The sequence below is a fragment of the Rhagoletis zephyria genome, unplaced genomic scaffold (assembly GCF_001687245.7).
Source record: "Rhagoletis zephyria isolate East Lansing unplaced genomic scaffold, Rhagoletis_zephyria_1.1 Rzeph_scaffold_01053, whole genome shotgun sequence".
NCBI lineage: Eukaryota > Metazoa > Arthropoda > Insecta > Diptera > Tephritidae > Rhagoletis > Rhagoletis zephyria.
The window spans coordinates 63,124-85,574 of NW_016158137.1; the positions used below are offsets into that span (position 1 = coordinate 63,124).

General features: G+C 33.3%; 1 protein-coding gene across 6 annotated transcripts in view; it reads right to left on the reverse strand.

Annotated features, from left to right (window-relative positions):
- Nucleotides 1-22,451, reverse strand: part of Cap-H2 (Chromosome associated protein H2) — a 123,825-nt gene that overhangs the window by 37,495 nt on the left and 63,879 nt on the right. For 3 of the 6 annotated variants that reach the window (XM_017615660.1, XM_017615665.1, XM_017615664.1), the window contains exons 4-8: nucleotides 5,453-6,675; nucleotides 5,036-5,394; nucleotides 4,842-4,971; nucleotides 4,420-4,784; nucleotides 4,142-4,360 (exon numbers count right to left, since the gene is read on the reverse strand). In XM_017615660.1, the coding sequence (XP_017471149.1) occupies nucleotides 4,142-4,360; nucleotides 4,420-4,784; nucleotides 4,842-4,971; nucleotides 5,036-5,394; nucleotides 5,453-6,675 (2,296 nt within the window). The remainder of the gene's footprint in view (nucleotides 1-4,141; nucleotides 4,361-4,419; nucleotides 4,785-4,841; nucleotides 4,972-5,035; nucleotides 5,395-5,452; nucleotides 6,676-22,451) is intronic. The other 3 variants (XM_017615663.1, XM_017615662.1, XM_017615661.1) reach the window with 3 other exon arrangements.

Genomic DNA, 22,451 nt, shown 5'->3' on the forward strand with positions numbered 1-22,451 from the left:
TTTCATTCTCATGTCATCCATCTTCCATTTCTTACCTTCCATTGCCGTTCGCATCGTCGAACGTGCCTGTCAAACACTGCCGCCATCATGCTTTTCAGTTTGGCAGGCACGTCCGCTGTTAGAAAGAGAATAGACAAAAAGGGGCATAGGATTCCATACTTGTAAGTATATACGATGGTTTTTTTTTCAGCTTTTGCAATTTGAATAAGTTCTCTATAAGATGGTTTGTTGAAAAAAGTACGTGAACATACACTTGTGATCAGCTAATTAAGCCAGCACCATTTTGATCAATTTTGGCTATTTTGCTTTCGTTTATTTAATGTTTATTATTTTTCAATAAAAGTCTAGCTCATTATATAACAAACACTATATAAATCCAGATTTCAAACTTTGTGAAAAAATTTTGAAAAATCTGCAAAGTTTCAGCTAAATTTTCAACTTTTTATTCAGATTTTTTAGAATTTTTTTGAGTATGCAGTTTAATAACCCATTAAATTCTAGGGTAATAAAGTCTTAAGTTGCTAAAAAATCGCACTGATTTTTAATAATTTTTTTTTTTACTGCATTACAAATTTTTTCCATACAAAATAAATTCGAAAATTTTTTTTTGTATGGAAAAATGCGACATGAAGCCCGCTGTGGTGTAGTGGTAAGCAGAGCGCGCTTTCACTCACCAGCACCTGGGTTCAAGCCCTGGTCAAAGCAACATCGCAAAAAATATAGAAAAAAGGTTTTTTCTTAACAGCGGTCGTCCCTCGGCAGGCAATGGCAAACCTCCGAGTGTATTTCTGCCATGAAAAACAGCTTCTCATAAAAATACAATCGCCGTTCGGAGTCGGCGTAAAACTGTAGGTCCCTCCGCTTTGTGTGACAACATCAAGGCGCACGCCACAAATCGGAGGAGAAGCTCGGCCAAACACTAACATATGTGTAAGCGCCAATCTAGTTATTATTATGGAAAAATGCGACATGAAGTCAGACAAAAAATTATTAAAAATCAACGCGATTTTTTAGCAACTTAAGACTTGCACATTATTACCCTAGAATTTAATGGGCTATTAAACTGCATACTCATAAAAATCTAGAAATTCTAGCTGAAACTTTGCCGATTTTTCATAATTTTTGCACAAAGTTTGAAATCTAGATTATTTTATCGAAAAATAATAAACATTAAATAAACAAAACAAAAATAGCCAAAATTGATCAAAATGTTGCAGCTTTAATTAGCTGATCACAAGTGTATATGGTATATGGGGTATGGAAAAAGGGATATTTCCAGCAGTAAACGTTTTAGTGTAGTCAACAATGATATTTTTTAAATAAGGCAGATCGGAATATGCGCTCTCTCGGCGAAGACAATACCTGTAATTATTGTACCATGGTTTCAAACCCATTTATTCATTATTTATTTCATGGTAGGAGAGCTTCTCAAACAATATAGAAGCAATTTTGTCGATTCAAGTTGTTGAAAAGTAATGAATATCTAAATCCCGGGATCCTGGCATTGTGACTTCGTCATCCCGAAAATCCCGGGATCGGAAAAAGTCCCTAGTGCATACATATATATGCATTTTACTTTGTCACAACAACAGACATTCTAATACTCCCTACATTCAAACAGATGCAAACGACATCAGTTATGTGTTGGCGCATACAAAAGGGCCTCACTCACAACCATGCATACATACTAGGGATGCTGCGAATGTGGAATTTTAGACATCCGCGGATGCGGATGTCAAGTGTTTCAAAAATAATAATTTAGATAGGTAGTGTTTGACAATGTTTATTGTATTTAGTGCTTGAAATTAAAAATCGGAACATTATATTTAATAATGTGGAGTAGTGGTAAGCAGTGCACGCTTCCTCTCCGCAACGCCTGGGTTCAAACCCTGGTCAAAGCAACATCGCAAAAATATAGAAAAAAGGTTTTTTCTTAACAGCGGTCGTACCTCGGCAGGCAATGGCAAACCTCCGAGTGTATTTCTGCCATGAAAAACAATAGGTCCCTCCGCTCTGTGTGACAACATCAAGGCGCTCGCCACAAATCGGAGGAGAAGCTCGGCCAAACACTAACATAATGTGTAAGCGCCAATCTATTATTATTATTATTATATTTAATAAAAATAATGCTGCTGTCTTTGCAGGTTACAGCTTGTTTCTTAAGGGGTTGTAAATCAAACCTGCCCAATTAAATAACTGCTCGCTCGAGGCGACAAATATCTGCGTGTAAGACTTGATAATATTATAAATTCTCCTCGATTGAAACTTGACAATATTTTAAATTCTTTTTGAAGGACGCTGCAGTTGGGAGGACTTTCAGTCATACACTTTTTTACGGTGCAAGAATAATTCCTTTTTGAGAACTGCATCGGAGCTGACCATTGACCACTACAGCACGCGACCGCCAAACCCTCTGAAAAAATATTGCCCGACAAGTAGCGAAATTACTGTTTTTTTATTTTTGTTACAAATAAATTTCCCAAAGAGCCATATTTGAAATGATTGAAACGAATATAACATCAAAAGCAATTACGAAAATGTGGTTTAAAATTATAGCGCACACTTTCTTCTTTCATGTCTAGTAGTTTGTTTTTAAGAGTGGTCCACAAAAAACCGAAAAAATATTATTAAAAGGGCTATGTTCCCTTTGACGAATGTCAAAGATCAGGTAGAAGTGTTAGCTTGTATGACTGCCCATTGATAGCTCGGTTATATAGGAGCTTGAGAAATAACTAGATGGTTCACAAGGTGTCGTAAGTGCCGTATTTTTGTATGTCGTGAACTTTTTATCGGCTAAATAAATGTTTAAGAGGACTTGAAACAGCAACCAACTATTTCTTAACGGTGGGAAATTTCATAATACGACTTTTATGGTAGCTGGCGAATGCCTTAAATATAGTTTTAGCAGTTTATAGTTTACGACATACAACAATGCGACAGTATACAACTCCTTGTGAACTTCCTAAATATGTTTAAAAAGACTTTAATCAGAGATGACAAGTCTGACTTTTGACCAGTTTTATTACACAAATAGTCCCCCGGATAACACGACTTAATGTCGCATCCCCACAGGCAAAAAATATTGGCCACAATTTCTCATTTTGTTTACCAGATATACGTTTTATCAGTGCACTTGCACAACATTCGCAGTCACAAAAGCTCCCCATTGATTATTGCGAATGCGAGAGCGAATGCGAATGTTAAAATTAATGCGGAAGCTCCGCGGTTGCGAATGCGAAGATTCGCAACAACCCTGATACAGACATACGCAAAAGACACTTCGGCAGTTTGCTCGCGACAAAGTGATCTGTGGAAAAAAGGCGTCAAATAAAAACGATAATAACGGTATTTTCTTGAGCATAGTGTCGATTGCGCAAAAACAGAATTCAGCGGTATGTGTCTNTTAATGTCGCATCCCCACAGGCAAAAAATATTGGCCACAATTTCTCATTTTGTTTACCAGATATACGTTTTATCAGTGCACTTGCACAACATTCGCAGTCACAAAAGCTCCCCATTGATTATTGCGAATGCGAGAGCGAATGCGAATGTTAAAATTAATGCGGAAGCTCCGCGGTTGCGAATGCGAAGATTCGCAACAACCCTGATACAGACATACGCAAAAGACACTTCGGCAGTTTGCTCGCGACAAAGTGATCTGTGGAAAAAAGGCGTCAAATAAAAACGATAACAACGGTATTTCCTTGAGCATAGTGTCGATTGCGCAAAAACAGAATTCAGCGGTATGTGTCTGTCTACCTTCCCATTGTGTACGTGAAGACTGTTTTTTTCGGACACTTTGCAAGTGTCAACTGTTATTTTCTAGCTCTGGTTGTCACAAAAAGTGGAGGGACCTAGAGTTTTACGCCGACTCCGAACGGCGATGGTATTTTTATGAGCTGTTTTTCATGGAAGAAATAAACTCTGAGATATGTCATTGCCTGCCGAGGGGCGACCTCTATTAGAAACAACTTTTTCTTTTCTATTGTTTTTGATGTTAGTCGGAAAATGGGATCGAGCCCAGGCCCCGCGGAATAACAACATAACCTTAGCGTTTAATAACGTATGCATACAGTTCTTTAGACTCATAATCCCTATTTGACGCTTATTTGGGGTTTATTTATTCAAAGATAATACTCACCAGTAGCAAAGTTGATAAAAAGTAGCGTGACACATAACTTTCATCCTTATTAATCATTACTTCTTGGAATGTGATTGATGAAGTCTGAGTATGGCTTCTGGATATAATAGGTTTTTGAAGTTCGTTCATAATTTCCGTCCCCAACTGAAAAACATCGAAATGGTGACGCTCCCGAGCCTTCGCTAAAATAGGATGCAAATACTCATGCCATTTTTGTATCTTGAAATAAAATTAAAAAAGTTGTATTTTCTCTTTTCGATGTTTCTACAAACAAGTACCTTTGTTTTAGAGTTTTCAATCTCGTGCACGTCTTCTATAAATAATGATGAATTCTCAATCGAATTACTCATTTCTGAATGAACTTCATTCGTTAATTCAATCGTGTTAGTAGATTTTGTCATTTCACTATTATTTCTCTCTTCGATTTCACTATCCTTAGGATCACGGGGATTCTGAGTATTTTCATTATATTTTTCCGCATATTCTGGTTGGAACTTGGTATCTTTGCTTAAGTTAGACGTAAGCGGCACATCTGCATCAACGCCAGAATCCCTGCTTAAACGATGTGAAATCTTATTTGCTTGCTCTTCCTCAGTAAATCCCAGGAAGTCTTCCGTATCTTCACCGTCGCTAAGAATATAGTCTAGAATATTAGAAATTATTAAACAAATCATTATGAAAAATAACAAATTAAGGAAACCTGTTTCGCTATCATATCTGTTAATTTCTTTTGCCTCGTTTGCGGCATCTAAAGAGTCGTTAAATAACTTCATTGGTCTATACTGTCGTTGTTCATTTGCATCAGTACAGTGTATTCGTTTCATTGAACGCTATGGTATTTTTATAAAATAGCATTCATTATTATATTGGTGGCAATATAATTCATGTACTTACTGATTGAAGAAAAAGTTCCATTTCTGATCCAAGCTTAAACAGCAGACGTCGCCTAAGTATTTTTTCGTGAAATTTGAAAATATTCAGCTTCACGGGAGGTATAAATGGTCGGATTTGCACAGGCATCGTATATGTAGGAGGTGGTTCATCATCTACTATATTTAAAAGGGTCCTTATATCATCATCAACAATAATAGTTATATTTTCCTTGTTGGGTATGCAAGGGAAAACGTCAGTTGTAACTACTCTGGGTGATAGCATCCGTTGCTCCTGGTCATCCAAATCCGAAAAATATACGCCCTCATCGTCTAGATGTGGGAGGTAAACACGAATTTTATTCAGGTGGATTTCGTTTTCGTCTAAGGAATGTTAAATATATTGATTTAATCATAATTGCAAGATTAAAAAAAAACTAACCATCATTGGTTTTCATTTCAGCCGTCACCTCAATTATTTGTTGGTCGCACTTATCTTTATTAAGTAGTACAGATGAATTATCAGTTAAATCAGGATTGTCAACCAACAAACCTTTCTTTTCGATGTTTATATTACTACAGTCATTCATTTGAGTTTGTTCCTTAATGCTATCACCTAAACCAGTATCATTTCTTGACTGCTCCGCTATGTTACTGATGGCAATTTCACTTTTATTAATTTCATTTAATGTAGCAGAATTCCCTAATGCATTAGATTCAAAAGATTTCATTTGAAAACTGAAAGCTGATGCATTTTCTAAATTTTCGGATTCGTTTATACATTCCAAAATTGACTTTTCCGTCGAATTCAGATCACGGCCCAAGCATGCACTTTGCGCTGTTAAATTTGTTACGTTTATGTATTCGTCACTGGTTATAGTAATTTCTTTTTCACTATTTTCAAGTAGTGCAGATTCGTTGAAATTTGTAATAATATCCACACTCGAGCTGTTTTTCAAGGCAATACTATTACTAAGACCTGATTCATGTTGCATGGAATCTGCGGCAGATTCTTCTTTGCTTCGAGTCAAACTGTGATCACATTCTATATTATGTTCCGAATGTTGTACTTTTTCAAGAGTGGTAACTTTATTATTGATAACATCAGGTTCTTTTTCAAGCCTAGGCCTTTTACACTGTTTTAAAGCTTCTCCTATAGCTAAAACTCTATTTTCTAGATTCAAATATTTTTCCACATATTCCTCCGAAAGAGGAGGCCAGTCTCTTAGATCGCTGATCGAAAGGTTATCGCGTTCTTCTACTTCTGCAAGACGCTCTTCTTCCTCATCAATATAGTCCTTCACTTTAAAATGTAGTCTAAAATTGATGTCTGCCACCAAAGTATTATACCGATGCTCCACATGATACGTGAAGAGCTTATAATTCCGTTTACAATCAATGTCTTCTTCATTTTCTAGGTCAACAATACTAGAATGCTGCCATGCCGCGGGGTGTATATATTGTTCAGAGTCTATTCTGTAGGAACGTGAAGACGTAACCCTAGGGTTAACTGGCGGATGACTTCCCAGAAATCGCTTTTCTTCACTTAATTTGCGAAATTTTCTTGGGACTAATTCCACTTCGTAGGGATCATCTACTACTGCTACGAGGCGTTTACGCGTGCGTTTCGGTTTTTCTGTAGAATTCTTTGTTTGATTTTCGGCTCTAAAAACATAATATTAATAGTTAAGTATAAATTTTCTTGTAATATATTTTAACACTACGTAGAAAATATAAATACTCGTTTCACTTGTAATTGGTTTAACAAAGAAGATGGTAATTTTCAAATGTGAATGATGGATATTTCGATCTGCGGGTAAGAAAATGGACCTTTGCATCTTTCCAACAAAAATTTCATCAAATTTTCTATGTACTGAACTTATTTATAGTGCGAGAGTTGAAAATTCACATATGGGCAATTTAAATAGATTCCTCAAAAACGCATAACCTACCAAAAGAGAGGAAAGTCTCAAATTCACGGAAACGTATACCAAATTTAGTGCCGGCACTAAACGTCAAATCCTGAATGTGAATTCCAATTTTTTTGTAAAATTAAAAATTGAGAATCTGACCGGCAGCAAACTGAATAAAGGTGATATGTATTATTATTGTGGCATAATAATACTTACTTCTTAGCAAGGTTTTTGAGTTTTGTACCACGATTTATTTGTTAGGAAAAAATGGAAAAAGCGACATAGTCTAAGCGGTAGAAGATATAGCTGCTAATTTTGGGATAGCACTTCTCCTTAACAGAGTTTTTTTTATAGACTTCAGCAGAAATCGAACCCGCATCATCGATGTGCAAAGTCAGTAGAGCTAACCACTGAGCTATGCACACCTCGTAAACTCTTGCTGCTAATCCATTTCCTTATTCAACCAACTACTATCAAGTGCAGCTAATACGCCGCTTGAATAAGAAAATGGATTAGCAACAAGAGTTTACAGCAGGGTTCGTATTTGCACACACATGCACAGCACATCCTAACATTTTACGCTCACACACGTGTGCTGTGCATATAAAAAATTAAAAACTTGCTCACATCACATGTGTGTGCTGTTTGGTAAAAAGCACGGGCACATGTGTGTACTTTATTTTTATTAATATAAAGCACACGCACATGTGTGTGCTTTGCGTAGAGAAACTTATACACTTCGATTTCTATCCCAAATCTTAAAATAATTTTTTAATATGTTTTCTGTCATATAAAAAACAAACATCTCACTTTTTATTGAATTGTCTTTCAAAAAATAACGTTTAATAACCAATTTTTTTAAAAATATATTATGTGCATGTGCATGGGCTGAAATTTGTACAAAAATCGGCTCACACACATGTGCATGTGCTTAATAACAAACAGCACACACTTTTCTGTGAGCAGAGTTTGTTTTCCACTTATGCACACACATGTCTATGAGCAGTGAGTACAAGTTGAATGTGTTTCTGGCGTGTGTGTGAGCAGAGCATGTGTGTGCAAATACGAACCCTGGTTTACAGGGTGTGCATAGTTCAGTGGTTAACGCTGCTGATTCGATTTTTACTGAAGTCTGGTGAGATGTGGTGATCTCCGAAATAGCAGCTATAATTTCTACCGCTTAGACTTTGTTGCATTCCATTTTTTCTAACAAATAGCTCGTGGTACACAGCTCACTATCTTCTAAACAAAACAAACCTTTATTTTTCAATGTGGCAACACAAGTGAAGCGGACAGCGAAGAAAGCGGCAAAGAGCATTACGACGAAAACAAAAAAAAAAATTGCATCGCTTTCGAGCTGACAGAATAATCTTTTGCACTTAAAAATAAACGCAAATAAATAAATGTTTATGCTGTACATTCCAAAAAATAATATGTATTGATAGTTTTATACGTATACAAGGTGGCTGTGGTTGCGCGAGGCTTCGCCACGCCCCACAGTGAAAATGTGGACAAAAATAAAATTATGAACGGATTTAAATGGAAATTCGCTTCTTAGTAAAATTTAGGACGACAAATTCGAAAATTATTTTTTTTTTTGGGATAACTTTCATACTTTCACTGTACATACAGTTTGAAGTTGAACATTTGGGTTCTTGTGGCATTTACATAGGTATGTACATTAGACTGCATCACTCCCCATACAAAAAAAAATTGGTACTGTTTTCCCATTGGGATTATGAAATCTATTATATTTTAAGACGTCCACCAAAATATTTCGGAAAAATATTAAGATTTAGGCGAGTTGGACCGATTTGAAAACACCTCCAAAAATGGAGTTTTTTATGAATAAAAATTGTTTCTTAAAGATGTTTTTTGAAAAAATCCGGTCAAATGAAAAAATGTTTTAAGCTTAAAACATTTGTACAAAATATTTAAAAGTATTTTCAATGGAATCGTATTGAGATTTTTGATGCTGTTTTTTACTTTTTTCAAACATTTATTTACGAAAAACTAAAATGACTGGGCCAAAACTATTCAAGCGGGTTTTCAATGCTTACTGGGCAATATTTTTAAAGCACATAAAAAGCACAAAAAAATAAGCCCAGGGCATGCATCACGTTACTTTGACACGATAGTCGTTCAAACGATATTGGCAAAACAATGTCGTCAAACCACTGATTCATGTATTTTTGTTGCTTACTATCGAGTCGACTATCGTAGTGTCGTCAACAGTTTGAAAATCACTATATTTTTTTTTGTGAAATATTTACAATTTTAGTAAAATAAAAATTTTGAAAATAAATTCAAGAATTCCTTTTTACCCTGCTGTGTCAATAGCTACTGTGGCTGAATGGCTGCGTTTTCGATTACCACTTTGTTGGTCTCGGGTTCAATTCACAGTGACAAGGATTTTTTTATTTTTAGTTTTTTTATTTATAGCACATTTTTATCTTTATTTTTATACTTTATTGCAATAAGGTAGCTAAGCAAAGGTGAGTCTAGCGGTCTCCAAAATATTTGTGAATATTTTTTTTTTTTTTAATTTCCATAGATAGGGCTTCATCTGGAAGATGTAGAGGCTAAGAAATGTGAAGAGAACATAATGGATATATGGATCAATAACGGGCACTTAATTAAAGGATGTAGCGAGAAATGTTGGAGATAAAATAACACTCGTTTAATTTATTAGCGAAGTTTAAGCCATATTTGAACGTTTGCGATACTTTCGAATAACATTTCTGTTAAAACTGTATGCGTCTTTGAAGGCATCTTCTAAAAGGACTTTGAAAAAAGATAATTTTTTGCCCACAGATCATTTATGTTCATATTCAAATTATTCTTATGGTTCAGCTACCCACCGACGTAACGCCGTTGCGTACATATCAACATATGAAATTGCTGTTGATGGAGAGAGAGAGAGAAACCTCTCTACGGGTAACGACATCACAGTCCTGCAGTGGTGAGTTTTAGTTAACACAAAAATCCCATAATATAGGTCGTTTCAGCTGCCCAAAGATCTGATTTTATGTGGTTAATTGAAACATTAAAATTATGTTCAACAATTTATATTGAGCTCGAGGCCGTTTTAAATGAAAATTTTTTTGTTGTGGAAAAGCAACAATAATTTGAAAAAATGGTAGAAGTGATAGCTATTTCGGAAATCACCACATTTGCTCATCAGACTTCTTTCAGTAGGATTCGAACCGACGATCCCACTGACTCAGCCAGTTGCCTATGCACCGTGCTAAGTACGCCTTGTAAATTATCGTTTGCTCTTTTCCACTATTTTCATTTTTGTTATGCCAACACAATCAAGCGCAGCTATTCCGCTGCAATTCACTTGAGCATGTGGTTGTTGGTATTGTTGGTTTTTGCTAATAATTCTATTTTTAGAATGTTTAACTTTTAGGTGTGCTCGTCATTAAAATTATGAATAATTAGTTCCTCTCGGTAATGCAAGTCAACTTCTGATAGCCACCTTCGTTAAGGAATCCAAGTTCCTCTCAGTAATGCAAGTCAACTACTGATAAACACCTTCGTTAAGGAATCCAAGGAGGATATATGTATATTAATAATGCCGGAATTTAAGTTGAGGCAAACAAATTGATTGAACAAATTGGCTGAAATGACTGTCAGAAACAATATAGAAAAATGTTTTTGCATATGTTTTTTCTTGGAAAGATAAAGGATTAAAGCATTCTCTTCAATTCCGGCCTTACAAAACAAAAAAATATTTTAAAAAAAATAAGTGCGCCTGGGCCACACTGGAGAAGTGAAACTTACGTTACTTATCTATTTTGTCTCATAACCAGGGAACGGATTTTTAGGACCTAAAAACCTATAAAAAAGGCAAAATAAAGTAACGAAATAGGCTGGAAAAGGCAAAATAAAATAGCGAAAAAGGCAGGAAAAGGCACTAGGTATTGTAAAAAAAGCAAAATAAGGCACTAAAAAAAGACAGAAAATACGAAGAACAATCAAAAAATACATTTATTTTAGAAATGTTTATATTACAAGTAAAAAGAGAAAAACTATGAACTAGTTTCATTATATGAAAAATTTGTACTTTGAATCTTTGACTATTTTATCCTTTCGAGTTTCTAACTCATAAAACTTTAATCTGTATAGTTGTAGTAACATTGAACCACAAGATGCATTTTGAAGTTTTCTGGCAGCATTTTCATTCGATTTTCGCGAAGAAAAGCCTTGAATGTACTAAATGTGCGCTCGACGTAAGTTGATACAAGTGGAGCCCAATTTAAATATGGAACGTTTGAAACGTTCATATTATCAGGAATAAGGGCGTTTTCCTCGCCCTTTACAATTTTATCCACACCCCTTATTGTCTCCAAGCCTACGTTAGCTGAGAAAACGGCTTTGAATTTTTCCAACACCAATTTGGCAAGAGGTCCCTGCGCTTCTATAAGCCGCATGGGCTTGTGTATATTTTTTAATCTCTTAAAAAAAAAAATTGTAAATGCTATAATCACTTTTTTAAAGGTAGAAAAGGAAAAAAAGGCAAATATCTTAAAAAAGGCAAAAAAAAGGCAAATATCTTAAAAAAGGCAAAAAAAGGCAACTTCAAATGTGTATATATGGAATCAGGGAAAGCTAAATCGTGGACATTCTTAATCGAATATACTCTATCTCTTTAGCAGAAAAAAAGGCAATTTCCATAAAATCCGTTCCCTGCTCATAACCAATGTATACATACGTACACACATCTGCTTTTGCTTAAGGTTATATTTTTTCTCTTTTTTCTATCTAGATCCCTACCTCTACCCCTGTTCATTTTAATAACATTCATGTTATTCTTTCTTTTATTATCTTCATTTTTATCTTTATACTCTATCGATAAAAAAATCGATAATAAAGTCCAACAAAATATTGATAACAAAACCGATAACAAAATCAATGACAAATTCGATAAAAATTTCAATAGCAACATCGATAATACCATTGGTAGCAAAATCGATAAAAAGATCGATAACAAAATCGATAAATATCGATAACAAAATCGATTAATATCGATAACAAAATCGATAAATATCGATAACAAAATAGATAAATATCGATAGCAAAATAGATTAATATCGATAACAAAATCGATAAACATCGATAACAAAATCGATAACAAAGTCGATCAAAAATACCGCTAACAAAATAGTTAAAAATACTGATAATAAAACCGATAAAAATATCGATTATTTTATCGATAAGTCTCGAGAATCCCGAAAATTACTAAAATCACAAAATAGTTCCCAGATTGAGTTTCTGTTACTACNAAAAAAAAGTTAAAAATACTGATAATAAAACCGATAAAAATATCGATTATTTTATCGATAAGTCTCAAGAATCCCGAAAATTACTAAAATCACAAAATAGTTCCCAGATTGAGTTTCTGTTACTACGTTTATATGCACGTATTATTTGCAAATAACAACTTGCAAAATGGTAAACTTTGCCGTATAAACGCTGAGTTAATTTTTTATTTGCAAATAACTAAATCACGCAAATAAGTAGTGATTAGTGGTATTATTTGCAAATAAGCGCAAGACGCCGCCATTCCTAGGTTTGTTTTCTTTTTCGATGGTCATCTTATTGCCTTTTAATAATCAAGACGTTGCCATTTTTAACTTTATTTTCTTTTTCGATGGTCATATTATTGCCTTTTTATAATCAGGCAATATTAAAAAAGAATTTTTCACCATCGAATAAACAGTGAGTTAGGTATTTGCAAATTATTTGCAAATAGCTTACGTAAAAACGTAGTACGTGTCTTTCTCTACATCCTTTCCTCTGTAATTACCTTTATTTTAATCTTTCTTCCCTTATCTTCGTCTTTACTTTTATAGGTATCATCATTCTCATCTTTGTTTTTACTTTTATGTTTATCAATTTCTTCATCTACATATTCCCCTTCACCTTTGCCCTTATATAAATAAGTAAAGTGTTTAAATTTACGCTGGTCTTCATCTTTACGTATCTTTGTTTTTGTTTTTATTTTTACCTTTGCCTTTATCCTTCTCTTTATCTATGTACTCACCTTTACTTTCATTCTTACATTGGTCTTTTTCTAAGTGTTATTCTTTAACCTTTTATTAGCAAATTTTTGTTAAATTGATACCATATGCATACACACAAGAAGCACTTGTTTCAGCCCCAACCATTTCCGTTGCACCATTTCCGTGTGCGATTTCCGTTGAATTTGCCTATTTACTCCCAACCAACCAACAGGCGCTAAAGAAGTTTCACTTCAATATAAAACTAAATATATAAATACTATGTACCTGTTTTTCTTTTAAACGATACTGAAATCACTATCGTGCAAGAACGAACGTTTTTTTAATACTACATACGTGGTATTTCAAACTGCTGCGTGAAGTAAAATTGGAATCGAGTTGACGATACCGCTCAAATGAACAAACAATTTTTGGTTTCCATGAAGCAAGACAATCGCCGACACGATATCGTCAGACGATTATCGTCATACGTGATTCATGCCCAGATAAGTAGTAAAAAGACTTCATTGAATGAATGTTTTGCAAAGTTACGGTTAACTTAGCAAAATCTTAATTATTTACCAAATTGTCGGAGCACAAAAACAACGATGAGTGGCCTAAAATAGCACACAATGAGCACAATAATACGAACAAATTGTTTCTTCATTTTTTCATTTCAGCGCCGCTAGCTTGATTGAGCTGCAGTATATTTGCAGCATTACGTTCAGTAAGTACTCTTAGCATTGTACTGTACTCACAACACATTGTTACTCTTTTTCCGCATAAATACACTACTTGGCGTTGAGAGAGCAAATACATTACCTATTTGCTATTACTCCACCAAAGTAAGTACACTCACGATTCTTGAAGTACACTAATTGCTCTCATCGCGTACGAGAGATATTTGCTGCTGCCAAAAGGGAGTAGCAAATCTACTCTCTGTATACATGTAGTACTGTAAGTACTTGCGTATTTTTCATTTCTGGTTGTTAGCCTACTAGTAGATATCGTTTACGGCGTTGCACTATGGATCGAGCTAGTACAAAGGCTGATTATAAATGCATTTTTGAAAAGTTGTAAATAACATAAGTGTTTGGTATCATTCTTTAGGGAATAAAGCGTTCTTTAATGATATAATGATTTTTTGTGTGTTTATTTAATGAAATAAAGTGAAAATTGCGTAAGAAGTTGACATATTCAAATTGTTTAAATTTTTACTCGCAGCGCAGTAATTTTCAGATCCGCAGTTTGGGAATTTTTTCCTAGCAAGGACCTATTAAGAAATACGGACTTGAGTTACATGTTATATTCAGATTTAAAATTGGCTATAAATATTTTATTTTGAAATAACAATAGCTTCTGTAATAAAACACGCATTTTGTTTCGTTTTTTTAATTCCGATGAAGGATTCGAAGGTTTTCGCCGCTTGGCTATGTTTTGAATTTGAATTCATTAAAAGCATGAAAAAAAAAGTTTGCGCAAGTTTGCGCCATTTGAAGTTATGATGTTTTAAGTGACACTACATGAGAATGCGGGATTTCAGCCGCTACTAGTATCACTGGGCTTTTAAACATATAAATAATAAATCTATAAACCTAACAAAAAAACAATTTATATATTCGAAAACTAGACAACCGCACCTTTTACCTGATGTTTAATTTGTGAGATTCTAATAATTTTTAGAAAAAATTACCTTACACTATGCATACGGAATTACCAAGAAATACGAATTTACTCTCGATAAAAAAGTTAGCTGCCTACTTTTAAGGATATACTTGACCGCAAAATATAAGTATGTACGATTACCTGCTAGGTCCTCCAACTGTACAAAATTAATATAGCAAGTGGGGATGTGACGGCTCATCTGGACAAAGCGAGTACAAACAACAACTTCCAGAGGAGTCTGAGTTGTTTTTAGACTCAAATCTGTTCACTGCTTCTTGTGTTCCTTTGAAATTAATTGATGAAGCATCTGGTTCTATTATCTGGCAAAATCCCGCGCCTTCATCAGTAAGATTTTGTAGACCTATTTCAATAGAGTTTTCAAAGGAAACCCCAATTAAAACAAAGTGTGATGTGGATAACATACAGTCCCAAATTGATGAATTACATCCGTTTTTGATTTGTACAGATGGTGAAGAACTACAGGTCAAGTATGAACTTTTCCTTACAATGGTCGATGGAAAAGTTACCCAGGTATTAACAGGCACAGCTTCCAGCTCTACGTGTACAATATGTGGTGCTACTCCGCGCCTAATGAAAATAAGTGAATTCATTCCAGATTGTGAAGCGATGATAAATGTATTTTTAATATGTAAAACATATACTATTTTTATTCAATAATTTTTAGAGAACTATAAGCTTTTTTCAAAGCTCAATTTGGTATACTCTTGAAAATTTGTTTATTAGGGTGTTTTTATATACTTTTCTTATGGCACCTGCATGGTTTAAATTTAAATGGCTTACACTATCTACACGCAAAATTTCAGCTTTAAACACAAAAAAGTTACAGATTTTTGATCAGCAAATGCCTCATATTGCCCCTAGTGCGTTGGTCAGCGAAATTGAAAGAGTAAAAATAGAATATGGAAATTGAGGATGTAAGGAAATGCTTACGGCCTTATTTATAAAAAGTAATGTAGATTTAAACAGTTGTGTAATGTGACATTTTCATAAAACTTTTGTATTTAAACAGCTTTTTAAATCTATGTGCATATGTACTTAAATTTTTATGAACGTTTTATTTCTGGTTTCTAATTCGGTATAAAACTATTTGCAGTCATTAACCGACAAATAAGTTGTTAAAAACAACAACTTAAGCAATGCTGCTATACGAAATAAAATTATTAGAGGCAAATAAAAAATTTCAAAAGTTATTGGAAAAAGTAAAGTCTGAAAAAGTGAAAGTAAGTCAAAGTAAATATGTGTCTTTATTTAATATGTTTCCAATTCGAATCTCTTATTATGTATTAACTGGTATGTATCATTAAATTCTATATTATAGACATCACTACAATAGTTAAGAAGTTAGCCTTTTTAATTAAAGAAATTAAAGAACTTTAGCTCAAAGCAACTTCTTGCTTGCAATCTTAGCCTTATTTACGAAAAGCTACTTTCATCTTAATTATATACCAGGGATGGATATTTACAGTGGCCCAAATAAAACTATACCGGTTTAGGCTACTTTTATTGAACGGCACAGATATGCAAATAAAAAAATTCGTTTCGTTATTTATAAAAAAAAAAACAAATTATCAGAAAAAAATCGTTTGTTTATCAAAAAAAAGTATCAAAAAAATTCATTTTCGTTGATCATCAAAAAAAAATATCATTGTAGTTCTCAAGAAAAATCACGAGAAATATTTTTCATTATTTCTGATGCTAGCAAAGAACTTTGCGGTTGCTGTAATTTTCTTGAAGAAAAAAATATATCGTCTGCTTTTTCATTTACAATACCTTACGCGTGCAGAGGATACTGGCTTTAACATAGTGTCGAATCCCACACTTTTTTCTAATGACAACAACATTTNGGGACGCGACATTTGGGCAAGTTTTGGCTATTTTCCTTTAGTTTTTTTTTAATTTTTATTATTTTCGTATGAAAGCAAAACTGATTACTTAAAAAACAGCATATAAATCCAAATTGCAGACTTTGTGCAAAAATAATGAAAATTCTGCAAAATTTCACGAAAATTTCACTTTTTAATCAACATCTTTACGGTATGCAGTTTTGTTGGTCATTAAATTTTAGTACAACAAAATGCAAATATGAAGTAGCTAAAGCTTGCCGTTGATTTTTGGCAATTTTTTTTATATCGAATACATATATCTGCACCGTTCACAATTAAAGATACTTTAAAAGGTTTTACTTTGAATTACAAAATAACCAGTTTATCTTGAAAATGTTTATATTTTTTTAAGTTTCTATGAAAAGGGCATCTTGAACTACATCCCATTAAATGTTGCTTTAGAGGAAAAAGGGCCTATACCGGTTTAGGCTACTTTTATTGAACGGCACAGATATGCAAATAAAAAAATTCGTTTCGTTATTTATAAAAAAAAAAACAAATTATCAGAAAAAAATCGTTTGTTTATCAAAAAAAAGTATCAAAAAAATTCATTTTCGTTGATCATCAAAAAAAAATATCATTGTAGTTCTCAAGAAAAATCACGAGAAATATTTTTCATTATTTCTGATGCTAGCAAAGAACTTTGCGGTTGCTGTAATTTTCTTGAAGAAAAAAATATATCGTCTGCTTTTTCATTTACAATACCTTACGCGTGCAGAGGATACTGGCTTTAACATAGTGTCGAATCCCACACTTTTTTCTAATGACAACAACATTTTTTACAACAGTTTCCTTGCTCTCCTGAAAAGTGCAACGATATGTACGAGCTTTTTTTTTTTGTTAAGAGCTACATACTGATTTAAGACATTTTTTATAGAAGCAAATTTCTTTCGCATTTATTATGCGTAATTTTATGTGAATTTTTAGTTTTTCTTCAGAGGCTTTACAAATAAAAAANAGCAAATTTCTTTTGCATTTATTATGCGTAATTTTATGTGAATTTTTAGTTTTTCTTCAGAGGCTTTACAAATAAAAAATTTTCGGGAAATGTATGTACATTAGGGTGGTCCAAAAACAGTAAAGTCGGAAATTTAATGCCGCCAAATAAAAAAATATTTAGACAGTGCTCACAGCGCTCAAAGTTTTCCATGTNACAGTAAAGTCGGAAATTTAATGCCGCCACCCCCTAAGATTGCTCTGCATCGAAAAAATATACCTCTATTTTTTTTGTTTTTAAATAAAAAAATATTTAGACAGTGCTCACAGCGCTCAAAGTTTTCCATGTATTTTATATGTGAAAAAACAACTTTTCGAAGAAATGGTATAAAATTCTTGAAAATCAATATTTTTCGATCGGAAAACTGTGGTTCTCTTCAGGGGACATAGTGTAATCAGCAAAACAAAATTTGTATTGATTTTTTCTGATACTTAACAAAGCCCGTTATATACATACCTAAGTATGTGCACTAGCCTGCATCACTCCCCATACAAAAAAAATCGGTACTGTTTTTCCACTGGAATTATAAAATCTATTATATTTTAAGACTTCTACCAAAATATCTCGCAAAAATATTAAGATTTACGTGAGCTGGACCGATTTGAAAATACCTCCAAAAAATGAGTGTTTTATTAATAAAAACAGTTTTTTTAAATATTTTTTGAAAAAAATTATTTCAGATCAAGCTTAAAAAATTTGTATAAAAGTATTTTTAAAAAATTTTGTTTTTGAACTTTTTTCAATAGCTCAGCCAAAACCTTACCAATTTAGACTTATGAGGCATCGTTGGTAAGGTATTTTCTCACCCTTTTAATTTCTTTGCGAATAAGCTCGTTCAAAGTATGAAGGAGGAAGGTAAGATAAACGAGTGCCATTTCATGTTGAATTAAGATGGGTTGGTATTTGATAAAGAAAAAATTGGGACGTGAATGAGTCTTTTTGCAAAGAAATAAAAAGGGTGAGAAAATACCTTTCCAGTGATACCTCATAAGTCTATATCGGTAAAAAGTTTTGGAGCAGTTATTCAAGTTTTTCTACACAAATCTTTGAAAGAGTTAAAAAACAGCATCAAAAATCTCATTATTATGTTTGGTTGATAAAAATTTTTAATATTTTTATGTCGATTTTTTAAGCTTAAACTGTTTTGTCATCTGAGGAGATTTTTTCAAAAAAATCATTTAAGAAACTATTTTTATTCATAAAAGACTCCATTTTTAGAGGTATTTTCAAACCCGTCCATACGTACATTGTACATATGTATCTGGACTCACAAATCGGATTTTACGATTATTGTTGTCTGCATAGCCCAGTGGCGAAAGAAAAACTTTATCAGATTTTTTGGCCTGGCCTTGATTCAAAGTGAACATTTGAACACACATTTACATGCGTGGCTGTAGCTCAGTGAGCAGAGATGCTTGTCACTATTTGTTAGCTTTCAGGAGGGTCCGGGTTCAAATGCCGTCAGAGGCAACATGGTTGTAAAATAATTTTTTTTTGTGTTTCCGAAATATGAAAAAGCATCTGTGAAGTGCAGAACGCAATCATACTCCTTCGAAAAAAAAGTAATTGCGCCTGGGCCACACAGGAGAAGTGAAACTTACGTTACTTATCTATTTTGTCTCATAACCAATATATACATACACACATCTGCTTTTGCTTAAGGTTATATTTTTTCTCTTTTTTCCATCTAGATCCGTACCTCTACCCCTGTCCATTTTAATAACATTCATGTTATTCTGTTTTTCCATTATCTTCATTTTTATCTTTATACTCGACAAAATCGATAATAAAGTCCAACAAAATATCGATAACAAAAGCGATAGAAATACCGATAACAAAATCGATGACAAATTCGATAAAAATTTCAATAGCAACATCGATAATACCACTGGTAGCAAAATCGATTAGAAAATCGATAAAAATATCCATAACAAAATCGTTAAATAACGATAACAAAATCGATAAATATCGATAACAAAGTCGATAAATATCGATAACAAAATAGATAAATATCGATAACAAAATGGATAAATATCGGTAACAAAACCGATAAACATCGATAAGTATCGATAACAAAATAGCTAAATATCGATAGAAAATATCGCTAACAAAATCGATAAAAAAATATCGCTAACAAAATAGTTAAAAATATCGATAATAAAACCGATAAAAATATCGATTATTATATCGATAAGTTCCGAAAATATCGATAGTAAAATTTATAACAATACCAATAAAAATTTCGATACCAAAATCGATAAAAATATCGATAANATCGATAAGTTCCGAAAATATCGATAGCAAAATTTATAACAATACCAATAAAAATTTCGATAACAAAATCGATAAAAATATCGATTACCAAACCGATAAAAATATCGATTATTTTATCGATAAGTCTCGAGAATCCCGAAAATTTCTAAAATCACAAAATAGTTCCCAGATTGAGTTTCTGTGTCTCTCTCTATATCCTTTCCTCTTTAGTTACCTTTATTTTAATCTTTCTTCCCCTATCTTCGTCTTTACTTTTATCGGTATCCTCATTCTCATCTTTGTTTTTATTTTTATGTTTATCAATTTCATCATCTACATATTCCCCTTCACCTTTGCCCTTATATTATAAGTAAAGTGTTTAAATTTACCTTGGTCTTCATTTTTGCCTTTATCTTTACGTATCTTTGTTTTTGTTTTTAGTTTTACCTTTTCCTTTATCCTTCTCTTTATCTATGTACGTACTCACCTTTACTTTCATTCTTGCATTGGTCTTTTTCTAAGTGTTATTCTTTAACCTTTTATTAGCAATTTTTTTTAAATTAATACCATATGCATACACACAAGAAGCACTTGTTTCAGCCCCAACCATTTCCGTTGTACCATTTCCGTTGCACCATTTCCGTGTGCAATTTCCGTTGAATTTGCCAATTTACTCCCAACCAACCAACCGCCGCTAAGGAAGTTTCACTTCAAAAATCTCCAAAATTGGGATAGTCCAGGACTATCTTAGTGTCATTGTTGATTGGACCGGTTATTTTCCAATGACACGCCAATGCCAAAAATGGCAGTTGAAACCATTGGCACGGGAATTATGAGGGACTAGTGCTGGTAACAATAGGGACTATCTGAGGGCTAACCTAGGGCGAGTCTGAATTGCTGCAGGGAATTGCAAACTAATTCGCTGCTAGCGTCGCAACAGTTCGTTAGCTGCACACACACATGACTTATTGCGAAAGCCAAGTAGCTCCCGGAGACTCCCGTGTGCACCACTGTTATAGATGTATCTATGCACATATGTACATATCTATGCAAATACATACATATGTACGTATGTATTTATATCAGTATTTTAGTTGAAAGTACGTTTTGCTTGTCCCTATTTTCATCGCTCTACTACATTCCTGTCCTTAGTTTTATTCAGATACCACAACTATGTTTTCTTCGAAAATACTAAAGTACTACAAGTAGAGTACATTGCTTGCAAATAATTTTTACGCGCAGTAGTTGCGGAAGCCAAAGTAAATACTCTACGCATCCTGCTATTCATCGGTAGTTTACTTATCTACGCTTGCAGACACTGGTTTATGCTTACCCACACTTGACTGGAACGATGAGAGTAAAAGAAAGAAAGTATTTGCGCTGCGACCGGATGTCTTGTTAGGCTGTTCAAAGGGAATTGCACAGTTGTTTAGTACATATAGTTCGTTCTATTTTCAAAAGTTAGGTATCAAATGACAGGGATTGGCCTTTAGATGTGCAATAAAGTTTAATTTTTTTTTTTGAAACTGGTTGCCACCTATTACAAATTTTTTTTGCATTATTTAATAAGGTAAATGAATTAGATTTACAATATGGGTATCAATCGAAATCGTTATCAAAATCCTTTACTTTTAAACTAACCGCAGAAGAAGAGTTGCCACATGTTTAAAAAATTAAATTAACTTTATTTAATGGAATAAGGTAACTGAAATATGTATCGGTATCAGACAAAAGAAAAAAAAAAGACATATTAAAAAAGAAATGAGTGAAGAGTAAAAACATTCCTGAGTCAATTTAAGAGTCCAGTAATTTAAAAGGAATATAATCAGAACAAATCACTGATTGACAATGTTTGTATTCGTAATAAAATGGCAAATACGACATCGCACACCTTTGGTTTGACACGATTATTATTTTAGTTTAACTAAATTTGACTTTACAAAGAGATGGCAACCCTCTTCGTAATATTTGCAAGCTAAAACCTTCTTAAAACTATTTTTTCTGACTCCCATATGGTGAAACCTATCTATTTTAATAAAATTATTCCTTTAATTCCAGTGGAATTTGATTTTTTAACCCTTTTCATACACATTTCCATTGATACCCATCTCTTAATAATTCATTTAACTTATTTAAAAATTTTAATTACATTTTTTAACAGGTAGCAACTCTTAAAAAATAAATAAATATAAAATAGAACGAATCGCGCAGATCTGATGATACTGACAAAAAATGAAAAAATTATTTTATCCATTAGCAAAAAACGCATTACTTCAAAAAGTGCAGAAAATGAGCAGGTTTTTATTTCTTCTTTTAATTTTTTATTAAAAAACATTCACCCCTATTGCGAATGTCGACTGGCAGTAGATAAACGACTATTAAGCGATTATCGATGCTATTGCGAGTGTCGCTTAGTCGCTCAATTAGCGACTGTGAATTCTTTTTAATCGGTCATCCTTCTATTGCTGTTTTTTAGTCGTTGGAGTTTGCGTTTATAAAATTTGCATAAGAAAGTGGAACTATAATGGATAAAAAGTAAGTCAATTGAACTGGAAGTTGTAAAAAATTGTGAAATATACATATATATGTATGTGTCTGAATTACAGATCAAAAATTATAATCAACAAAAGGCAACTTGCGCGGTTGCTCGTGCTGATGCAGGAGAGTGAAGAGGAAAAGGAATTTCCGAAAAGAGTAGGGGAGG